This window comes from Mytilus galloprovincialis, chromosome 1 (genome assembly GCF_965363235.1).
Source record: "Mytilus galloprovincialis chromosome 1, xbMytGall1.hap1.1, whole genome shotgun sequence".
Taxonomy (NCBI): domain Eukaryota; kingdom Metazoa; phylum Mollusca; class Bivalvia; order Mytilida; family Mytilidae; genus Mytilus; species Mytilus galloprovincialis.
Window position 1 is genome coordinate 78586196 of NC_134838.1, and position 26427 is coordinate 78612622.

General features: G+C 31.9%; 1 protein-coding gene across 1 annotated transcript in view; it reads left to right on the forward strand.

Moving 5' to 3' along the window:
* Positions 1 to 482: 482 nt before the first annotated feature.
* The window catches only part of LOC143085077 (metabotropic glutamate receptor 6-like), a 65526-nt gene continuing 39581 nt past the window's right edge, over positions 483 to 26427 (forward strand). The window contains exon 1 of the mRNA XM_076261255.1: positions 483 to 1382. Within this exon, the coding sequence (XP_076117370.1) occupies positions 864 to 1382 (519 nt within the window). The 5' untranslated portion in view covers positions 483 to 863. The remainder of the gene's footprint in view (positions 1383 to 26427) is intronic.

Sequence of the window (26427 nt, forward strand, 5' to 3'; positions counted from 1 at the left end):
GTCGTAATGGAGCGGATTTAAGCAATTAATGAGCGCTGTATGGCGTCAAAAATGGGGGAAACCATATACAGTGAAGTCAGTTATAATAGGCCCCGACATGACAAAATATATTTAAAAAAATACAAACAAACAAAAAAAAACAATGTAATAGAGCTGATAAATGTGGCGTCAACTTCCACTTGAAATAAATTCTGTGTCCGTTTCAACTTGATATTCATATATTTAATAACAGTAAAACCTCTAAAAAGTTTACTTCCGTCTATTTTTATGTTTAAACTACATTAGTATTTACTAAGAACAAATGTTTTAAATGTTTACCGAGAACAATATTAATGTTAGTTATATAAAATCAATGTAAGTGATATAGTACATATTCAATCAAATTCTGTGATTGGACAAATCTGTATCAGTATTGTACTCTATTGAGTCATTCGATCTTTTCCTAATTATATACATTTGTATGTAACGAGTCTAATTAAGTTAGAAAGTGTTAATCTTACATGCTAAATATGGACACTTTAACGACATGCTGCCGTAAGAGTTAAGCTGTATCGATGCCTCTCCTCTAGGAACTCGTTATTGAACTTGACAGTACTTTATTATATCGATAGAAATCCCAGGCATATTCTCCCTATTCACAACGAGAAACGGACTGTAATAGGTAACATTATGCCATCAGGTGTATTTTCTGAAGGTAATTCCTTCGTTGGGCTATTAAATCGATTTCTGTGCATAAACGTCTTGAATCTGATCAGAATGATGTAGAATATCTTGATGCATTGCGCATGTGTTATTCTCCTCAGGCAGAGTGTTTGATATAATGTTGATTTTTTGACGTGACAGTGACAATTGTTTACTTTTTGATGATATTATTAGAAGTGAAAATGACAATAATTTATAATACAAATTTCAAACATTGTTTGCTAATTTTAATGTTAACGTTCTCTACAAATATTAATAGTTGTTTTGGAACCGAAAAAGAAAAACTTCTAATTGACGGAAAAATAATTTTTGGCGGTCTTTTTCCAATGCATGAAAAACAACAAGGTGAAGATAGATGTGGTAAAATAAAGAAAGAAAAGGGAATTCAAAGACTAGAAGCAATGTTATTTGCAGTGAAGAGAATAAATGCTGATGATAATATTTTACCTGGCATACCAATAGGTGTACACATTCTGGACACGTGTAGCTCGGATACATATGCCTTAGAACAGTGCATGGATTTTATAAAAGCCCAAATGACGACGATAGATATTACCGATTACAAATGTGATGATGGAGAGACCCCCCTTTATAACCCCATTAAACCTGTGGTAGGGGTTATAGGGGCTGCATCCAGTACAGTGTCTATTATGGTGGCTAATATCCTGAGGCTTTTTAAGGTAAGTCTTCCAAAAATACTTCTAAAAATTAAGGTAAAAAATGGTGTTATGTAATTGTATAAAACGAGAGAGAGAGAGAGAGAGAGAGAGAGAGAGAGAGAGAGAGAGAGAGAGAGAGAGAGAGAGAGAAGCAAAGAGAGAGAGAGAGAGACAGAGAGAGAGGGGAAGAGAGAGAGAGAGTAAATAATGAAACAACAGAAGACACCATGACATCCTGTATATTTCTTTAGTTCTCAGAACATAATTAATGGATATGTTTCAAGCCGTTGGTTGATCGTTAGTTTAAATGACACTGCTTTCATTAAAAAAATGAAGAAAAAAATGAAAAAGAAACATAAACTTCTTTATTTTGCATGTTTTCTTGTAAAATTTATTATGTCTGGATAAGAAGGTAATAAAAAACGTTACTTATACATGTATACAAATTTTAAATCTTTTGATTTATTACTTTTATGTACTTATATAATAGTTCACACTTTTAAAATAAAAGCAGTTAAATTAAACTTTAAATAATTGTATAGCTAAACGAATGGATTGGCTAATCAATAAATTAACGGATTTATATATATTTGGTAATGAAACCATTTATGTATGTATATATTTGATGAGGCGTATGCTGGAACGATTTTTAAGCAATACATGCATGGTTTCACCATAGCGATATCCATTTCCATACAAGCAAAGGACTTTGATTAACAGTTGCAGTCGGGTAGATTTTAAAAGGTCTTACAAAGTATCATGGATAATTAAAAAAATAGTATCTGTAGTGATTTATTCTTCCAATGTAAGGAAAGAGAAAAAAAGAAGAAAATAAGTCAATGTTCTTAAATTGTGTATATTTTATCTATTATTATCTAGGAAAGACATTTTGTATCCAGTATCAGATTATACGGTTTATTTCCTTCGCTTGTCTCAAGGGATATGTCTATCCTATAGTACATTGCGTGTTTATTTTCAATTTGACTAGATTGTTAATTCAATCAATGTAAGTTCTAAAGTTTCTGATACTGATTTTATACAGAACCTTTGCATATAAATGACACGATGAGTTTAAGAAGTCTGATTGAAAAAAAAAAGAATATTTCTCAATATTCAATGAATTGCATTTTAAGAATTTAAGGTTCAACTCTCTTTCTCCGAGGAATCAATCACACATGGTTTATTAGGGAGACATCAAAACATTATTTAAATGCTACAAAGCAGTACTGAATTTATACTTTACATATATAAGTCTACCAATATAATTCCTTTTCTCTGAGAAAGTTGGGTTGATATGTATACTCATAATTCTAAAGGGTTTATATTTTGAGGCTCATGAAGTAGCTAATGTTGATATACCTTTGGGAGGAGATGGGATGTGAAATGTTGAAGGTAAAACAAGGTGGGATCTGGGGGTATGGGCTTTGGGAAGAAATAACAAGGGAGTGGGATCTATGAAATGTTCAATTCCTCTTTGATGCTTTTCCATTTATTGATATATTACTTTTAGTTTTATAATTATATTATGTGTTTTTGAAAGGAAAACAATCCTTCTGAAAAAATTATGATAACAACTATGACTATTCGCGTAGCTCTACAAGTAGTTATAAGTATTTGTATATAAATACATAATGAAACTGATGTTTTGACAAAATTTCCGTTTCATGAAGTTTTTAAAGAAATTTCCATTTTTTAGAAATTGATTTCCTTACCACTTCTTAAGAAAATGGGAATCGTCACGTTCATAATTTTATACACTACTTAAAAATAGATCTGTATTATAATTGTTTATGTCGAGATTTATTCTGAATGTCTTTTTGTCTATTTAACACTAAGCGTGTTGATGAAGATTTATAAGCGTTTACTGTTTCTTGGCACTGATAATTTACGACTGTTTAACCCTGCAAAAGCTAAGTATGCATGCTTGAAGACAAATGCAAACAGCAAATCATTGTTTATATAAATAATATTTCCCTAGCATCTCTCACAGATCAAGATAACCTGCTGAGATGGTGAATCCTTCTTTGAAATTAAGTTTATAAATATAAGTATTTTATTTTATGATTAGTAATTCATGTGTTTATGTTTGTCGGATGGTTGTTCGGTATACAAAAAGTTATGTATTTTTTACCATTTAACAGTTCAAAGGTTTTGCAGCGGGATCTTCTGGAAATTATCTTCGGTCACTGAAAGTTCACAAATTAATCTCTAGCTGTTAAAAAACTATTAGTAATGAAATTATCATATTAATGACAAAAATACGGAAAGTAGAAAAAAAATTCAAATCAGATGTTTCATTATATATAAAGTAACACGTTTCTAACTATTCTTATTGATTAATAGTTATGTGGAGAATGAGATGAGGAATTATATATACTTTGGAGGGGAGATTAGAGAAAATTTGGGTTTTTTTTTACCCATTATATTTATTTGATTGGAAAAAAAACAAATGATACCAAGTATTCATTATATAAAAGTTCGCGTTATAAATAGTCAATGGCATACCACAGAGCCTCAAATGAACTTTTGAACTTTCGCACACGTAAAGATCTGATATTGGAAGAGACAAGTAATATCATTAAATACTATGAAATTTGACAGCTTTGTAGTTGAGAGTGAACTCTGTCCTGAGACTCGGGTAACAGCAAAGACAGAAAACAGAAGGATAGCATCTGTTTAATCAATAAACTATCATCCGGACACTACTATCCTAAAACAATCACATTAATGATAGTTTACAAAGTTACATGATTTACGTATCTGCACACTTCAAAGCAGATGCACAGGCAAACAACCTTGAAAGACGAACCCTGAAAAATATTTAAAAATCAACATTATACCACAAACATGCATATCTGTATCGATAATTTGCATTGAGTATAGCATGGCTAAAAGGGCACTCCACTGAGATTCTTAATAATAACTTTAAAATGCATCTATTGAAGTATAAATTATTTTATGCTTTATAACATGTACAGCCACTGAAACATTTAAAAAATTATCTGAAATAAGTTAATTTGAATAATTTAGTTTCTTCTGTAAGTTTTATTTTACCAATTACATCTTGTTTATACATATTTGAAATTATTTCATATTTGAAGTATCACATACATATACTACATATTGTGTATCATATTTCATGCCGAATTCAAACAATGTTTTGCCAAACAGAATACATTGGTATCCTGTTTATACTATCATGCTCAAAACAAAGTGTACGTCACGGTTGGATGACAATCGTGAATTAGGACATGGAGCATGGGATTTCAAAAATTTCACGAAATTTATTTACTTCGCATTCGCAAAGATATAAATAAATATCAACGGAAACATATTGTTTACGACACTAACATGTCTTTATATGGTCAGTCACCCATATCGCATATGTTTATAAAGTCATTGCAATTATACTCCTTAAATAGCATGACTGTAAAATAACACTGCAAATAAATTACATATGTTGTCCAAAAACGCTCTGCAAAATAATATAAAGTGGTATTGTGAGGAAACAGATAACTATTATTTTTTAGGTAAACATCCCTACATAAAATATTTGATGGGTTTATTTATCTTAAAAGCAATAGTTGTCAAACTTCTAGTTTTAATTCAATTGTTTGGAGTGCTCGTTTCTTCTTTCCTCTTGTCTTAATAGACCGAAAAAATGCCAAGGTAGCTATCAAACTCCACAAGCTGAAAACAGATAATATTATAAAACAAAATAATTTAATTATGGATGTAACGCGTCCCCTGATTGGCTGACGTTATTTTGTTATCAGCCCATAGACATAATTTAGTCATGTGACCGTGACGTCATCAACGTTTTTTTCATGTTTTTCTACGGTTTAAAATGGAATTTAGAATTAAATTATAAGAAATGACTGTAATATTTCTTTTGTCTATTCGGAATAACATAAAAAATGTGGTGCACACTGTTAAATAATCCGCTACGCGCGTTATTCAGTGTGCACCAAATTTGTATGTTATTTCTTCATAGACAGAAAAAATATTACAGTCATCCCTTAAATAAAATAATGAAAAGAAAACTATATGAAGGAAAAATATGTTCCTGCTTCACTAATGACACCTATTGCGCAATTCGCATTTTAAATCTATCAAACTGAATTATTTATGACATGGTTAAAATGAGTAACTTATTTTGATTTCAATCGGCTTTTTCTTCTTATTTCCAATTGTCGTCTCCGTAAAGGTCTATAGCCATGGCGTTGTCAGTTTATTTTCGATTTATGAGTTGACTGTCCCTTTGGTATCTTTCTTCCCTCTTTTATGAATCGGCAGATATACGTTTGTATTTGATATCCTTCGCCAATTATACTAATGAAATTACTTGAATATTAAAGAGATCTTGATAACGTATATGTAATAATAGAGACTAATCCAACCGAAATTGTCAATAATGAAACAAAATGGCCATGCAAACTATGTGAAATGAGATCACCACAAGTTTTTGGTGGGGTTCGTGTTGCTTATTCTTTAGTTTTCTATGTTGTGTCATGTGTATTATTGTTTGTCTGTTTGTCTTTTTCATTTTTAGCCATTGCTTTGTCAGTTTATTTTCGATTTATGAGTTTAACTGTCCCTCTGGTATCTTTCGTCCCTCCTTTTTAATAGATTCGTACGTTTATGTTTTAATTACCAGGCAATTAAAAACAAGTAAAGCCTCTAGTATTTGTTTTTCAATTTTGTTTTGGGGAGGCGCGTTGAAATAGTGTTTGACATCACACAAGTAATTATTTAAAAGTATGGAATTCCAGTTATAGCAGACAGACAAAACAGATATCAAAATACAGTAAATACATATACTAGTATACTAAAACAGATTCTGGCACTTTAATATATATTGTTGGGACATCACTTATCCGTAACAATGGCTTAAAATGAAAAACTTTATCCTAGAACTGAAATGGAATCACTACACATCCAGACTAACACATCAATTTCAAATTCTGTTGAAATGAATATTACAACTTAGAACACAACAGACATGGCCAGTTTATCCTACAAAAAATAAATAAAAAGATAAAGATCCACTATCTTTCACATCTGCACTTTTCAGTATTATTGAATTATTGAAGTCGCACACAGAACGTCCAAGTTATAATGAAAAGTACACGGTGTACAACCAAACTTTTACAAAACTTTTTTGGTACTGTAATTCAGTACATCTATATGTTTAAAATTGCGTAAAATCAAAAGGTATAATGTTTTGCGTCCTGTTTCATTTGTAAAAAGGTTATAAAAAATAAAAATCCCCAAAGAACAAATGTGTTTTGACATCATTGCAGTATTCCATCTATTGCTTGAGATATATGCAGTATGAGGACAGAGATGGTGCAGTAATGCATAAGATACGATTCCGCATCAATATAATAAGAAATTCATTTTTGGCAAATATGGGTTAAAGGTTATGCAATATTGTGTTCTAATTTCATATAACTCAATAATAAGGGGGAAATCATTAATTTCTATTAAGACAGGAGATTACACTATTGATCTTTTGTGATCATTAATGAATAATAACGAGGAGTTTCGGACAGCAAATATGGCAACTATGCAACCATTAGTGCCATAAAGGTTCAATCTGTATGCTAAATCATTCGTTAAAAATAACACTGGCTTATATCCTTTGTAATTTATTGATGTTGGTCAGTTTTGATGGACACTGTAAACAAATTTGCGTATGCATTGGGTTTTGTGTTATTCGTGCTAGTGTGAAAATAGTATTTGTATTTTTGGTTCAACTACTTATTATTAATATCTCTATATTAATAAGTAGAGATTCTGCTTTTGATATATGTACATGTAGGTGTTTGTTAATTGCAAAAAAGTCAATCCATTGTCCTTTAAACTTATTTTAGTTGGTGTTGTCACGGAATAGAAGTTCCTTTATAATATAAGTTCCAAAAGGAAAATATATTCTGGAATATTATTTCCACAGGAATAAATATTACAGTATTTGTTACTAACGAAATAAATGGTATAGAATATTTGTTCCAACTGGAATAGATATTATGACAATGTTGATAACAAAGTTTCCATTGAAACTTCTGTTAGGCAGAACAAATATACGTTGACAGTGTGACGTCAGTTTCATTTCTTATTGGAAATAATTGACTAATTATATTACCAATCTCGCTATTTTGTTAAATAGAGATTTCACTTATACATGTACATGTATATGTACAAAATTCAAAACTACAAATTTGTCCTTTCGTGCTTTTTATCAAATCAAACATAGTACGGGGTTCATACATGACAAGTGAGTAGAAACTGCACGCCGTTTCAGAGCATATGAGTATAACATGAGTATATAAGTAACTAAGGTGGCAGCCATGATGCGTGATCTTTTGTCTTCTGTCTGTGTTTTGTTTATGCCCGCGTCACACTGTCCCGATTTTTACTCCGATGGGAACACGATTATGGAAATTTTCAAAATCGGGACTGATCGTATCCAGATCGGGCAATTCGTAGTGCCATCTTTAACCATCTTTAACCATCGGCCACTTTTTCTAGCCTTCGGGGACAACTTCGGGAAGGGTTCTAAATTTTTTAACATGTTAAAAAATCCCCGAAGGTGCGTCCGATGTTGAGGGTTCGTATTGAGCTCGTATCACCATCCTCACCATCGTAATGTCACCGGGAATGCATCTTTGAACATCGTATTGTATTCGTGTTTCCATCGTTTCCATCGGGCAGCTTTGACATTACGATGTCTACACGAATGAATCACGAAGCTACCCGAAGGTCTTACGATGGCAACACGACTTCGTGAAGACCTCGTAATCCAGTCGTGTTGTCATCGAATAAAAGTACGAAGGCGACAAGATGGAACTACGACGGCAATAAATCCAGCTTAATGTAAGTTAATATTCGCGCTAAAATACATTTAAAGTGGCATGCACGATATGCACTGGTCAGTGTAATACGACAGTTAAGAAAGACGTTCACAAAACATGGAGCTCATTTCATATGATTCTATGAGAACAAGAAAGGCGACAGCGTTGTTTCTATTAATTCAAATGGAACAAGAAGAGCAGCTATTACAGACTCAGGATTTACTTTTACAAGTAAAATATTATTTTGTGTCAATTTTTTATATCAAGTAACATAATGAAAATCATAAACGCGCCTCGTATACCAACACTGCAGGTACACCTATATAGGGAAACCAACTTTTTCTTCATTATTCTGATTTTTTATGTATCGTCTGAGTTGTTGTCACACGAATGTTTACTCCATAACCATTTTCTTTTCTATATTTCATATTTTGCCGCATTTGTTGCTTTCCCCACATCCTTCCTTTTGTCTATATTATTATGATATTCTCCTGAAAAGAGCTCTTTTTGAATAAAAGGGATCAACGAACTCATTACCTTACCTTTAATATAGATCAGTAAACATGGGCATAATTATGGGTGATTATTTAGACTAGTGCACACATTTTACAGTTCAAACAAGGCAATGCCGAGCGTGGCATCCCCTCGTATGTAAGATATTGGAGACAAATATGGACACTATATATTTGTATATGACACATGCAAAAAATGGTAAATTGAATATGCATATTTGATACATAAACTATTTTTTTAGAAATCGACCAAAACATTCAGTAACTTGAAATACCTTTAATATTGTCTTTAGAACCAGCAGGTAAAAAAATGAGCAACCAATTGCTTGTGTATTATGCTATTTGAAGGAGAAAAAACAAGTCCATCTGCATGACCTTGACCTTCGGCCTTCAACGTAAAAAACGTCAGATTATTACAAGGAGGAACAATATACCAAATGTGGTTAAAATCTTTTTAAGCATAGTGGTTTTAGAGTGTCCACAAGGGTGGTACTGCCTTGTATTACAACTGCCACTGTGACCTTGACCTTTGAATTTTAAAGTCAATAGCGCTTAAGATATTCTTAACGAGTAACCCCATACCAAGTTTTGAGCATTTTGGTTCTAGAGTGTCCATAACAATTTCATCTACACGAAACTTACATGTAGTAGGCGAGGGGATGATAAACTAAGTTTTATAAGAATTAGACAAAAAGATCGATTTCCCGCCATGTATGGCAGACTTGTACAGATGGCATTATATGCAGAGACTCAGAGTCAAGTTTTACCCTTCAAGCCAACGGTCTTCCGTCTTATGATTAAACCAGAAATGAAATGTACAATATAATATATATTCAATATTGATCAAACAATTTAAAACGCATGATGCCTTCGGCATATAATTTAAATGCATCGTAAGCTGTACACGACGTCTTTTAGACATCGTATGGCCATCGCGCCATCATCGTAATCCATCGTGTAGCCTTCGTAATTCATCGTGTAGCCTTCGTGGTCCATCGTGTAGGCTTCGGCTGAGATATGAAGCTTAAATACCCGTCTTCGGTTAACCTTCGTATGTCCATCTTTTGCTATCGTATATAATTTCGGCACCATCGTATAGACTTCGTTATTCATCGTACTTGCTTCGGTCACTTTTTGGTATTTTAACGAGATCGGGACCAACTTCGTACGAACATACAATTTTCGCATTCGGGTGTCCATCGTATATAAAAATCGGGACAGTGTGACGCGGGCATTAATCTTCATCTTTCTTTCTTTTTCCCCTTTTGACCGTTCTTTTTCCCCTTTTGAACGTTGCGATGTCTGTATTTCGACGAGCAAAATGTTTTTGATTGCGTGTTTACCTATACTTTGAAATTTCGGATATAACTATCCGTTAACCATACCTTTTGTTGCTGACAAGAGAAAATATAATTCAAAAAGTGTTGTTGAAGAATGTTTGATTTTTGGTCATTTTTGGGAGGATTTTCATTTTTATGGTTTGTGTCTTCAAGAACCCCCGCACATTATGACTTTAATACAATATCTCTCTATCACGAATGCATGTCATAAAAACCACCTTCGTGTAATAATATTGTCGCTTAGCTTTTACTGGCAATGTGTTTTTAAGTAATAAAACATTTTTTTCTTTGAAATATTGTAAATAAAAGTGATGTTTGTTAAATCCCTATGAGACCGTAGCTTACAAAAATATGGTATTATTTTCGTGCACGCAACTCGTGTTTTGGAATTTAAAGTAATTCGTTATTTGGTTTGTATGTTTAAAAAGGTTCAAAATCGGTAAACCATTATAGTCTCTTGTTTAATCGTCGGCTATGACGCATGTAATTTTCATATTCCTTTTTTTAACAGGCGAATATATATATGTTATTCTACATATTTAGATAGTATAATGCTGTTTCAATAGATTATTTTCTTTTTTCTCTTTCGTTTTTGCTATCTGTTTAATATCCGTTTATTTGATATAAAAAAAACATTGGATTATTATTCTATTTGACTATTTGCGTTGCAAATTACTATTTTTCTTCAAGCAGAAACAAATCTATTTAATATGTAAAGTCAGAATAATCTAGTGTTTTGTTTCTCTTCAATGGCACTTATAGTATTTGTTTTACTGATTCTTTGTTTTGATTTACTATACACACAATATTTGCATGCAGGAGAATTGTTATGATAAGCAGCTATTGTGTTTACTCTATTTGTCGTAGGATTTCATGTCAGTGTGCTCGCTTAGAGTGCTGGAGGTCATGGTTAGATCAAACCCGTATTTTCAATATCATAGGTCTATGTTTGATATATACTGCTGCTCCTCTAAGCATGCGACTGCCATTCATGAGTGATTTTAAACAATGATGAACCCTAATTGAAATAAAGTTTCCTTCTAAGAATATTGTGTCTGGGAAAGGTTACATATATACCTATCAACAGTAATCTTGTACTTAACAATGACTTCAGAAGCACTACCTGTGATTTACCTAGATATAAAGAACCTTGTGATTAACAATGACTTCAGAAGTATTACCTGTGATTTACCTAGATATAAAGAACCTTGTGATTAACAATGACTTCAGAATAACTGCAGAAGCACTACCTGTGATTTACCTAGATATAAGGAACCTTGTAATTAACAATGACTTCAGAATGACTTCAGAAACACTACCTGTGATTTACCTTGATATCAGGAACCTTGTGATAAACCTTGACCAAAGAATTATCGATAACTGGTAGAAAAGACTCATTAGATTTTAAATCCAAAGAAAACAAAGTCCTTGTTGTCATGTGGTATATTATGTAAATAAAGTTAAGAGAGGACTGCATGATTAATCTGCGTTTGAATAGATGTTTTCACTTCTTTCTATATATCGGCAATAAAAAAAATATTAAACGAAGTTACCATGCGATCTTCCAGTATAAAAAAAGAAAATGTGGTATGATTGCCGAAAAGACGACTACAAAGACCAATATGACGTTGAATTAAGCAGTTATATGTCACCGTACAGTCTTTGATAATTAGCAAAGCCCACACCTCAGATCAAGATATGTGTAGATATGACAGGACGAGTCCCCTCATTTCCCCGCTAAACTAAATCATCTCGTATGCCATTCATGTTTTGATCTTCGTAACTACCAGACAAACCTTTAATAATCTAATATACGGAATCAAGAAAGTTTGCATAACATTGAAAAATCAATGTAAAAATGTCGGGATAATTTTTACAATGATACCAGTGAAACTGCCAGTAAAATAGGTACTATACAAGGATTTACTGTCCTACATGTATGTTAGGAATGAAAAAACATACAAAATCCTATTTGTTTATTAAAAACGAGATTTCTATATTCATAAAGCGAGGTGAATATCCTTGTAACAGCCATATCTGTATAGCAATAAATGAATTCAAACTTTCAATAATCCCATGTAAAATGTAATATGAAGTCTATTGACTAGCCAATAAGGATTTGTATTCCAAAATTAATGTTATCTTCAACAATTATTGCTCACAGTTGATGCACAAATAGTCCTATCTAGAAAACATATTACAACTTAATTATTAGCTGGCTAATAAAACGATCGCTTCTTTGTATTGATTTGTTTTAATATCGGCTTATTAATTGTTCAATAACGTTTAGTGCACGCTTTGTTCACGAAAAGATACATTCTATAAACGTCAGTTAATAAGTGAATAGAGAGCGACATTACCGTGTGACTTGATTGCTTGTAATTGGCAATTTACAGTGCACGGTATATCTATGTTAAACAATGGAGGCCGTTTCAGTTTTTCATACCATACATTCGTATAGTATAGAGTCATAAATAGACAATAATAGTGCTTTGACTTGACATATCAACGATATAAGGATTAGGCTTAGAAACAGGGAAATGCGAGGCTGTGCCGAGCTTTTTCCCCGTTTCGGGCCGAATTCTTATATCGTTGATATGTCAAGTCAATGCGATATTATTGTCTTTATACTGCAATCTAAAAAAACATTTTCAATTGTTGTTTAATGCGTTAAGGTTATTTATTTGATTTAAATATTGGGGAAAATACCTTTTAAAAAGCCTCACATCATGCTCGCGGAGAAATATACTACACAAGGAAATTTACATTTACCTGTTGAAACCAACACTCGATGGTGAACGAAATCGTTTGAGTATGGACTTAAATATCAACCATAAGCAAAAAAACAATGATTTATAGGTTGCAAACAAAAAATATTAACAAATTAAATATGTTTTTCCAATGATTGCAAAAGAAACCATATTGAGTCGTTCCACGCATCGTTGTATGCATTTGAAACAAGAACAGGTTGAAGAGGTCGTATGAATAATTCAATATTATTTCGGCAATTTCTATTTAAATATTCATGAGGAAAAGTGATATCGGGTCAGTGACTGTACATGACATAGAAATATACAGTCAACGCATTTTGACTGCTCAAATAGAACGAGTGCAGTATAATTGATAATACGAAGATCTTGCAACACTGATATGATTTCAGGGAAAGTATGCTAAGATTAAATGTTCAGATATTTCTGCTAAAATTACATTGATTTTTTGTTAGCTTTTTACGTGGAGTGTTATAAAATCTTTCATCTTGAAAAGAACAAAGCAAAATCTGTTTTTAATCATGTATGCACATGATGATACAAGTTGATTGGAATTCCCTACGTGATACAGGTCAGACCCATCGTTTTTTAACACATGAAAGATCATACTCCTTTCTCTAAACGCCATTTCTATTGTTTCAGTTGTCTTTCAATGGTATCAAACCATGTATATGGACGTTGCTTATATCTTAAATCTTGCCAAGAAAATTAAGCAGACAAAGAAGTACATTATTTACCTATGTCACTTTCCTTGCTTTTTTATACGACCCCCCCAAAAAATTGGGATCGTATAATGATATGATGTCGTCGTTTGCGTCGTCTGCGTCGTCGTCGTCCGAAGACACATTGGTTTCCGAATAATAACTTTAGTTTGAGTAAATAGATCTTTATGATTTTTTTTTTCAGAAGGTTCAATACCACAAAAGGAAGGTTGGGATTGTTTTTGGGGGTGATGGGCCCAAACGTTTAGGAATTTAGGGCTCAAAAGGGGCCCAAAACAAGCATTTTTTTCTAGTTTCAGGATAATAACTTGTGCACAAATATTTCAATTGCTCTGAAATTATACTGCAATGTTTAAAACCACAAGTAGAAGGTTTGGAATCATTTAAGGGGTTATGGGGTCAAAGTTTAGGAAATATGGGCCAAAAAGAGGCCAAAACAAGCATTTTTATACACCCGTCAAAATTTTTATTTTAATTTTGACTGGACGTATTATGGTAAACAAATGTCCTCCGTCCTTCCGTCCGTCCGTCTGTCTGTCCGTTTGTCCGTCCGTCTGTCCGTCTGTTTGTCCGGCGTAAACATGTCGCACCGTAACTTGAGAACAACTTATCCAAATTTCATGAAACTTGTTATAGTTGTTTCTTATGATGGTCAAATAATCTGTATAATTTTTGGTGAAAATAGGATTAAAACTTTTTGAGTTACGGCACTTTGTAACTAAAACAGGGGTGTGTTTTTTTCACATGTCGCACTGTATCTCAAAAAAGATTTTTGATTATTGCTTAAAACTTTACACACTTCTTAGTTATATTAATCTTAAGATCTGTATACTTTTTGGTGATGATTCAAAATTTCATTTTTGAGTTATTGAGTATTATGTAAAAAAGGGGGAGATTTACATGTCGCGCCGTAACTAAAAAACATTTTATGATTATTGCTTAAAATTATACACACTTCTTTGTTACATTAATCTGTAGATCTGTATACTTTTTGGTGATAATTCAAAGTTTTATTTTTGAGTTATTGAGTATTTTGTAAAAAGGGGGGAGTTTTTTTTTTACATGTGTCACACCGTATCTCAAAAACAATTTATGATTATTGCTTAAAACTTTACACACTTCTTTGTTATATTAATCTAAAGATCTGTATATTTTTTGGTTTTGATTAAAAAATCTATTTTAGTGATATTTAGTTTGTAAAAAAAAAAAAGAGTATTGTGCAATAGATTATTTAGATCTTTGACCACATTCATTTTGTGACAAAAACCTATATTATGTCAAAAATTTGATCACAATCCAAATTATTAAACAGTATCAAGATTGAATATTGTGACCAAATTTGCCCCAACAGTTCAGGGTTCAATTACTGGTGTCGTATAAAGCTGCGCCCTGCGGAGCACCTGGTTTGTCACAGAAATAACAAACGATGTATCTATTACATATTGAAAAATCCTGTGTTTTTGGATTTTTTTAATAATGATAGTTATCGCTATTTTGTGCATTTTTCCTGTTATCTTTTTTTGTGATAATTTTTCAAATCAACGATAATCTATAAATATTCAATCACTAGACAGACAATCAATGTTTTTGCTGGTAAGATTTTACTGTATTGACCATTTAATAATGTTCATTTTCAAGCACTTGAAGCATGTTTAGAAGGGATAAAATCAAGTCCGTTAATGTTGATAGAGTTTGTCGAACGAGAGGAAGGGCTGGGCATTTGGGTGGTTACTGGAAAAAGAGGGCATGTTAGATAGGTAAACATTTCTTGCTGAAGATCATTTACTGACTCATTAACAGTTATTGCATGTGTTCTTCGACATATAGAGAGCCTTACATTTGTCAAATTCATGAATCGTCAGATCAAAAGACCTCATTGTGATCGGACATGGTTGTGTATTTAAACATCCTACACAGAGAAGAAGACGTCCATGGCTACATTCAGATGATAGTTCAGATTACTATATATGTCTTTATCTTATTCATTATTTTGGATCATATATTATATTTGAGATGGTTTCCCAATACCTTAACAGATGTAAATTACTGCTCTACGAATTATGATACATTCGGATTTCAAGTACTTGTTTCAGATCACATCTGTTGAGAAATACTTATTCAGAATTCGAATATTATAGTATAACAAATTAATACCCGTATTTAGTATAATATGATACCTTTTATGTTATATCCGATGTAATGTGCCACTGCAGACAAGGTTCAATGTTTTTCTTTTCTTAACGAAATTGCTATACCTTTATCACTCGACTTAGATTTGTGCTACCTCAATTATTTGCCTCTCGAGAATGACGCATCCTAAATTCGTGGGCTTTGATATATGTGTGGTAAAAACAAACTAAGCCAGTGGCGTGTCTACGTAATTCTGCTCTACTTTAATGGAATTATTCCCTCAACAGTAATCAAACAACGATTTGATGTGAGATTGGTATTCTTTAATCAGTCTATATATGGTACTCTAGGTAATATTGAGATCAGATAAAGATAATTTAGGTTCCTAGCTAAACCATATGTAGAACACGGTAAAAACACATTTATTTCTTTGTAACGAGTCTCAAACTTAACCACGGTCAGTTTTCGATATATCGAGACAAATTTTCGGGAAAGAATACATGTTAATAACTTGGTTTGAGTTTCGCAATCGCACTGTGAAAGATCTGGTATCGGATCACCAATGAATTCAAATTGTACCAAGAGCAGCAGTCAATAAAAGTTATTGAATTATAAAAACAATCATATCTGACAAATCGTTCAACATTATGATAAGTATCAACATTTTCAATATATATACTAGTCAACAAAAGAAACGATACAAGACTTTTTTCAAATTACAGATAAAGTTTTCCGTTCATTGGAACAATATTGAAGGAAGTAATACTTAATCATTATGGAAATATAAAACACGTTTAAAAAAAAAATATTTTTTTGCTTTTGTGACGTTTTTTCGCGATTTTTTTTTTTTTTTACAAAATTTACATAAAACGACAATTTTAAAAACAGAAGTTCCAACTAATGATGCCAACCTCTCATTTAAAGGTAAAGACAGTGTTTGCCATCAATTTGTTTTTAAAAATCATACAGTTTCTTCGTTTATTAGTTAAGCAAAGTTCGGCCCCACGAGAAATCGTTAAAATGTATACATTATCAACTGATTTACCATAGACAGTATGTGTAAAGTGATATTCAAAAAGCGGTAACAATCTTAAAACTAATCCGAAAGGTTCCAAATTTACTGTGTGTTGTTTTCATATCTAAAGCATTGATTTGAGACGAAAATACAAAAAATTTTTTTTGCAATTTTTGAGATTTCAAAAAACACTTTTTTTCCCAAAAATTTAAAAAAAACAATATTTCAACCCATTAGTTACAACATGAACATAACTTGATTAGCATATTGAATATTTTTAAACAAATTTGAAATTTTATTTAGTACTTAGAAAATTATGTGTCGATTTTTTATTCAACTTTCCGCAAAACTAAATTACACCCTATGATCGTTTACACGGAATTTAGATACTTTCCGAAAAGTTTTGATTTTCATTATCACATGTGCATACATTGCAAATGAAAGCTTTTTAAAATAGTGTATATCATTTTGTTTTATATGTAACACTTTTTGATAAATTTTATTTCAAAGTCGTGTATCGTTTCTTTTGTTGACTAGTATATTTCACCGTTCTTGAACAAAAAAAAAAAACGTTTAAAAATTTAACAGTAAGCACTATTTTTTTTCAATTTTGCAATCAAATACATTTTGAAAAATAGACAAGCTTCAAGATCATGACCACGGTGTCTACACTGTGTTATAAATCACTACAAATTTTATAGTAATTGTTCCCTAATGTTTCATCTTAGTCTGAAGTTATTTGTGTTTTAAGTTCAACGTGTCGTGTCTATAGTGTTTACTATAAAATTAATTACCTGTGCATTGATTTCAGATAGTATAACTAGATGCGGTAATGACTTTGGAAAGGTCACGTTCTTTATAGACCTCATGAATAACATTGGTTATCAGAGAATTATTACTTTCGATTTTTCTGTGTGTATTTTCTTTTATATTTACCTTGGTTGACGGTGGAAAATAAACAAATAGAAAAAGATGCAATAAAAAAAATGCAGGTTATGTTAATAAAATAAATGTTGTGGTAACTGAATTCTCTGTATAGAACATAATTTATAGGCTTTAAATTATTAATTTTTATTCCATATAAATTCTGTTTTAATGTAATTGCTGAAAGACTTTTGTCACATTCTTAAGTTTCCTTGTATTGTAAATTGATTTTGTTTAAATCATTTGTTTTTTTTTATGAAGTTTTAAAGATTTGCGATGATCTTCATTAGTTTATGTAATCCAAATTTTTGTCTGTGTTAGAAATGCTTATATTTTTACTTTAAACATGATAATTCGTCGTAAATATAATTGAATCATCACATATATGTAAACACGTTGATCATTATTTTGCCATTCAGCAGCAAATGGCATCCATAGGCGGATTTAAGGGGGGGCCCGGGGGCCCGGGCCCCCCCTTTTTGGGAAAAAAATTGGTTGCTTATATAGAGAATCACTGAAGCGTGACTGGAGCGGGCCCCCTCTTAGGTCAGTCAGTGGGCCCCCACTTATGAAAATTTCTGGATCCGCCACTGGCATCAGACGTGAGATTCTAACTACATGTAGTGAGCTCTGGGTCGTAACTAGGGTTCGAATTCAGGGGAGGCAGGGGTTTGGGACCGTGATTGATGCACCTTAGAGATTTTTTTCTCGCAGTAAAATGGCTAAAAATGACCCGTTTTCCTTCGATTTACTAACTTTAAGAAACATCAGTATTGCTTGAACCTGGAAGCAATTTTTATGCAAAAACAAACTGAGATTGCTGTTCGGGGTAAGCCAAGGCTCCGTCTTGAAGGCCGTACTTTGACCTATAATTATTAACATAAAATACATTGTGACCGCGGATTTTGTTCTCAATATGGCTAAAAATCACCCGTTTTCCTTCGATTTCCTTACTTTAAGAAACATCAGTATTGCTGGATCCTTGAAGCAATTTTTTTTACAAACAATTATTATCTGTATTTAAAGATATTTTTGTTAGAAATCAAACTGGTAAGTTAAAAAACAAATAAAGCAAGATCATAGAAAGCAAGATATTTTTTTTTGTCGAGGACCTTGAATTTTAATATTGTTGAAAGCTGAACAGACATGTATATAACTACAACGTTTCATATGTGTTCTCGTTCGAATACTGAATAACAGACGGACGGCCACACGAAAAATAAAATACTAAAACGGTTCACTTTCGGTAAAAAATCTGGAAAATGTCAGATATGTCACGTATCATGATAACACTGTTAAAACTGTAAACTTGTGTTGTTTATAATATAAATTCAAGTTCTTCGTGTACATATTGTCAATATTTCATTTTATTACTTCAAAAAAATAAATAAATTTGGTGTAGAAAATTCAGGGGAGGCCCCTGCCTCATAGGCAATTACGGCCCTGGAGCTTAACAGTTTTTTTCTGCAGGTTTTCTTTTTAGTGACTTTTAAAATCGTACTAGCATCTCGCACATACTATAATAATAGGGATACGTATGATTGCTAATGAGACAACTATCCACCAAAGTGTTAATAAAGTGAATATAAGCAATTATAGGCAACTATATGGCAAAACCCATAATGTATCGGATATAAAAGGCCCCGACAATTCTATTCATAACAAATATGACAGACATGTCCCAACGATAACCACTGAACTACAGCCTCTTGACCTAATTAGGACAGGCACATATAAAGGGGCCTTTTATAGCTGAATATGCGGTATGGGCTTTGCTCATTGTTGAAGGTCGTACGGTGACCTATAGGTTTTAATATCTGTGTCATTTTGGTCTCTTGTGGACAGTTTTTTCATTGGCAATCATACCACATCTTCTTTTTTATACATAAAGAATGTAGAGTGGTTAAACGTGTTTGTAAGCACTTAATCCTCCCCTATCCTAGAACAGTGGTGGGGTAACCGCTTAAAATAAGAAAAAAAGACTATAAAAATTAGTTGAAAAAAGCTTAATTCATCAGATAATACAAAGCTACTGTCTATGAATTTTCTGTTCAAGTTATTGGTCATCATGTTTAAGCTTGTTTCAAAAATTTTTCGTCTTTGTTTTATCACTTTGTTGGAGGAGTTGATGATTGCATGGTAATTTGGTGGATTATTGTTATCCTTTTTATATAAATTACTACACAGAAATGCTTGTATTTTCAAAATAAGTCTACGCAATAAGAACTGACACTAGACATAACAATAAATCGCATTCCTGTTCAAATATATACCTGTTCATATCTATATGGCTTCATTGTTGTGTAGTACAAATGATGATCTCAAATTCGCACAGTAGGTTTTTTTTCAAAAATCATTGCGAGCAACAGAACCATATAAAGGCTAATACTGGAATGCAGTGGAATGCATTCATTTTTAACGACATCAGAATAAAATGAGAAAAAAATCAGTGCGTCCGAATCAATAGGATTTTAAAAATTAGCTTACAAGTTTTGTAAGTACCGAAGCAGAGATTTCTGGCAAGTCAAGAGAATAAAAAATTACACTGATGCCTGTGCGAAAAATAAAAATCTTAGACTCCCAAGGGGAAGATTTTACGTTTCCTGTAAGATTTGTTTAAGTCAGACGAGAGATGAATCTCGCTTGAATGTGGTTAAGAACTACGTCTTGTACTTTTAGTTGTATTAATTTCAAAGTTCATAAAAAGTTTGCGCCAAAATAAAGGCAGGTGTCGCCAAAATAGTAGATTTTTTTTTAAATCTAAAGAAAATATCTGCATGCAATTTGAACACTTCCTTATATCTTTTCCATAGAAAAATATAACTTATTATTATCCATTTATCTCTGTGAAATATTGCATGGTTTATTATGCAAATACCCCCAAGAGGCGATATATTTCATTTTGTTTATGAAATATTACTTTGTATCGTCATAAACTTGTTTTTAAATGAGAATATGCATGATATTTGATAACATGCGAAAATATTTAAGAAACATGAAACCTTTGTTTACAAAACAAATTTCATAGTGAGTAAGTAAGTTAGTAACAACATTCCAAACAAGAACTTAGTATTTTGTTTGATAAACGTACATTCAAAACATAAATGCCGACATACGTTTACCATGGAATAGGTTTACCATGGAATAGCAGATCTTGGATTTGATTTAATGAATTTTCTTTTTTCATATAGTTTGGAGATTCAAACGTTAAAACCGTACTACAGATATAAATCATTATAATTTGAATTTTTGATTTGTTTTTCATTTAAAATCCGGGCGGAAAGTTTTCAGGACAATATTCTGATATATGCGTCATTGTTAGCTCTGTTATGTTTCGAAAATGAAACCTGAAGGTTGTCGTGACGTTTCTGACATGAACACGAGATATTACTTTTGTCATATTTTTATTTCATCTGTTTTATTACTCAACTTAATTTGAATAATGGAATGGCATTTTATTTCCAATACTGTTTCGGTTACATAATTGTCACTTTGACAGAGATTTTACTTTTATTTCGTTTTGTCCAGACATGTTCAGCAACACGAAAACACTCTCCTGATTAATGCGACCAATATTAAAAAATAAAAAACATAACTTCCAAATTGACGTACGAGCGTACCTGTAAAAAGGCAACAAAGAAATCTGTTTCTTGTAGGTATTATGATAGGTAAAACCGACAATAAATGATTTTTATTTTTTTCATTTCTTTTAATAAAAGTTGTCAATGCTCGAACCAAACTCCGGACAGTGATCGTTTCCGTTCCGGAAGTGTTTTCCTTTACTCCATCAATTAGTGTAGAGTAGTATTCGGGCCCGTATGCGGATCGGAACTGGAACTGCCGGGGAGTTTGTGCTCGAACCAAAATCAAGACTGAAACACCAGTTTTGCGACAGAAAAAATGAAAGATGTGATCAGGTGGAATAATTTTATGTTTACAAACGCTCGATTCTCTCCTTACAACCGACAGTAGTGAAGCAGAACAGTAAAAAAAAAAAACCTTTAAAATTCAGTTGGAAACTACCGAACTCATTAGATCGACAAAAACACTACAGACACACGGTATAAAAAGAAAAGATAGTATCTATTGTAAAAATCCAACAGATAATCTGATTCAATTCTTTATTATATATGTGTTTCTCTGTTCTCAAATCTATACATGTATTGAAGACATTTTCTAAATATTAAGATTTTGATCTCTTTTTCAAAAACATAACCTTTTTTTAATTAGTTCATTGAATATTCTCATCTATTTTTGTTTGCACATTCGGTATCATACAATAAATGAATTAGCATGCATTCAAATTGACATATAAATTAGTGTCCGATAAGATCGGCGTTTCAGAATTAGCAGTTATATCTTTGAATTATGCATAAAACAGCATTAACAGATTAAGGCACCAAAAACAACAAAAGTTTTTGAATTATTCACGAAATAGTATTCATATAATCCGATTTAAGTTTTATATAATATATTATTTATATCATTTGTGTACTGACTGTGTAGTATTGTGTTTATTTTTGTTTCGTTGTCAGTATAATATTTTACAAGATTTTCACTTTGACGAGTAAAGACATTACTTTATAATTACATTACATGTATGTTTCATTACATAATACGTTATTTTGATTAACTAACAGCAATTACGTCATTCTGAAATTAACCTTCATTTTAAAATGAAATGTAATAGTCATGACGACACCAGCTTCCACAAAAAAGTGCACCTGTAAATAACTGAAAAACTAAATTGAAACGTGTTTTCATGATCCTAGCGAAAAAGTGTATAATATTATAAGTTTTGACTTTTTCTTTAGGGTTGTTAAAAAGTTGAACGTGGGTACATTTTTGCGCTTCATACAAAAGTTACTTCGGTCAACGCTTTTACATCCCAAGCAATTTCTACGTACACATAATGCAGATTTATCCATTTTAAATACTACTAGCCATAAAATTTCTCATTGGATATTCGGAATTATCATATTAAGCGTCTCCTGTTATGTATGCGTCATCAGCCGTGCAAAGAAACACTTCTTTAAAACACTACCATTGGCCGTCCCCTTGCCATATAATGTGAAATACACAATTAGAATATAACCGGGTTTGTATACTTACATGAGCAATACGACGGCTGTCACGTGTGGAGTATTATCTGCACACTGTTCCAGAGCACAATAAATCACTCAAGCTTTTGGTGGATTCGTGTTGCTAAGTCGTTAGTTTTCTATGTTGTTTTTTGTGTACTGTTGTTTGAATTTTGGTCTTTTTTTATTAAGACATGGCGTTATCAGTTTATTTTTTATCAATGAGTTTGAATGTTCCTATGGGATCACGCCTCACTTTAAGGATTAAGACACAATTAACAGATAGACGACTTTTCTGTCATTAAAATATCTCCGTTCGTTAATATTTTTTCTCGTCTTTTACTGGATTTTATATATCTTTCCAGCATAGTGTATTGCAAACATCTTTGCTTCTTCATTTCATTTTTGGGTCTTACACGATATTTTTTTTTTTTGTTCTCATCTGTATTTTTCTAGTCTCCTTGATCCTTGTTCAATGTACCGATACCTTTGTGTAAACATCATTTGTATCCATGCCTTTCTATGTAGAGAGTATAAATGTCACTATCGTGGTTTTAAAACATTGATTTTTCATCTCAAAGGTAGCATAAAAACTACCGACATATGATACAGATTTGATACTAATTTCCGTTCGCTCGATTCGTTTTTCTGTTCGAAATACAAATCATATGAACTGATTTTCTGTTCTAGTCATTACATGTATCATCAAATCGAATTATGAAAAATAAAACAACAAAAATACTGAGTTCCGGGGAAAATACAAAACGGAAAGTCCGTAATCAGATGGCAAAACCAAAAGCTCAAAACATCAAACACATCAAACGAATGGATAACAACTGCCATATTCCTAACTAGGTGCAGGCATGTTTTGTCTTAAGAAATTTCAGACTTCAATATTTTGAAGCTATGCATTATTACGTCAAAACCAGAAGATCTCGAAATGTTATTAAAAAGCCGTTGTCCATGGAAGCGAAATGTGGACACTCAGTCTGTATCTATATTTTATTCAGATTGAAAAAAAGCAACGTTAAATGTTCAATATTTAAAAGAAATAAGTAAAAAATATTTTTTGATGAAAACTTAAATGTATATTTCTTATCCTCTTGCAATTCCATTTTTGCTTAACCCATATTAAAATTGTGAAACACCATTGCTGAAGTAATATCATTGAGCACAAAAAACCGCACATTTCATATCTTTCTGTTACAAACGACAAAACAACTTATTCTTATCATGAGCAAAATAAACAAATTCCATTCTATAGGGAAATTTCGTGCTGCAATTTAAATATTTTAGGCAGCTAGAGTGTAATTAATTTTGTCATTTACTAACTCCGTTTGAAAACTCACTGCATGTAATTTAATTTGTTATATAGAAAATGCTGATGGGGATATATTTGAAAATAAATTGTTGGACGATTACTCTACAGACTTTATATAACTTGATAAAATAAATGTTCTATGCGATATGTCATTCTAAAGTCTTTATTAAAAAACCCTGTAATTAAAATGTACATTTATCAGTAGGTATTGGATATTGTAATTGTAAAAACAAAGCAACATCGGTGATACCAAGGTCATCTCTAGGCTAATTTCTAGCTTGATTTTGGCTGGATAATTGCAGAAAACAGAATTTAGTGTTTTTGATATAAAATGAGAAGACGTGGTATGATTGCCAATGAGACAACTATCCACCAGGGACCATACGACAAGAATGTCAACAATTATTACAGATCACCATACGATCATCAACATTGAGCAAATTAACACTGTAGAACGTATACAATGTTGAGTTCTAAAAGGTTCAAACTTGACAAAATTTGAAATAGTGCAAAATAAAATACATTCGACGTGATTTATGCTATATAAATCACCCCAAAAAAAAAATACCCAAATATAACAAACAGCAGCCAACTTCTACCACTTATAGCATTTTTTTTTTAGCTTAACTTGAAAATGAAATTTTAAGAAGATATTCGTTGGATTTGTCTTTTTGAAATCTTTTGAAACTAAGAAACACAATATTGAGGATGTTACTGTTTGCCCAAGTTACTAAAATCAAAGTGATTCCAGTATGTTAGAGATAATTTGATGGACAATGTGAGATGTGAAGCACACAAATGGCTTGTGTAAAAGTATATCAAAAATAAACTTGAAATTCCATATTTATACAATTGATATGCGTTCCATATTATTCACTTCAAATATATTTTTTTTCGAATATACGTATAAATTTTGGTTTGTGAAAGACCAGGATATTGCCCTTTCAGATCTTTATTGTGCAGCTTTGTTTAAAAATTAAAACAGACATGCTGTTTTTTAAGCACTTCGTACGCAAGAATTAAAATACTGAACATTTAGTTTGTCTAATATATTGCCTCATTTATTAAATCTCGACGAAGGAAATGTTATTCTTTTTATGTGCTGTGATTGTTTTCTCGTGTTTTGAAACTTAAATTTGATAAAATTGTATTCGATAAAGAACATGTAATTCACTTCTGAATGTTATGAAATTTTGAAAGTAATTTTGCTTCTAGTAGTAACATAATGGTTCTATAAAAATAAATTGGAAAATTTTAAAATGCCAAAGGTTCCATAAATTCTCGACATCTAATGGGTAATACTACTTCTGTCTTAAGTAATGTTACCATTTAAGGTCAAAGTATAGTGTTTCATTTGAAATAAATCAAGATACATTGTATTTTTTTAAACCTAAAGTAGAGTCTTCTTGATGCATCGACCTGCTCCATGAAACATTTATTTCAGAGTACAACTTTGTCATTGATAGAACGATATAAAATCCCAATTAAGTCGAAATATCGCATTACAGTTTAAAGACGGGTTTGCCTGGAAATTAAGGGATTTATTGCATATTTCTGCAATGAAGATTCATGGCACTGTACTAAGACATGAACAACCTTTAGTTTAAAGGCATACAATGTTCTGAAGCATAACTAGAAATGGTATTACTGTCGAGTTTGTTCGGTAAATTTTCTGCTAAATTGAACATAAGTGTATGGCAGAGATGTTAATTTTGAAGTTTGCGTTTCAGTGCTTGCTGGACTGACAAATGTCCTACGTATCCTAAGCTATATAATTGATTTTACGAGTACTTTAAATAGTTGATTTTCAATTAGATATGCACACCACTTTTTTTAAACATGTGAACTAGTTTTTATAAACGCCTGTGAAAAATATGCTTGTTTCTTATTGCAGAAAAAAATTAGACGCTTCAGTCCACAAGATTATTTTATTTCAATTGAAAATACCTTTAAAGAAAACTGCAAATATTTGAAAAGTAAATAACAATAGATCAAAAGTTTGCCCTGGGAGATACATATCCGCTTGTAACTAGTCACCATTGTCATCGTTAAGATTCGTCATTGTATAGGATATATTATGTATTATATCAGTTACGTTTATATACTACAAATTTATAAGTCTTTGAAAAGGCTTGTTATAATATAACAAAGTTACGAACATATATATACTTGTTGTCTCATTTGATATAGCAACGTCTCATAAACTGTGGCATGATGCATACATAATTGGTTGACCTTCCTACTGTTCTACCATTTTTCTATGTTATTGATGTTTATAAATTTGTTTAACATCGCCTTAAACCATTTGTCGTGTCGTGCGCCAATTCATTTTTTGTGGATTCTTTATCAAGAATCAACGCTTCCTGAATCTGTCGCAGAAATAAGCTCACCTCCGGGCT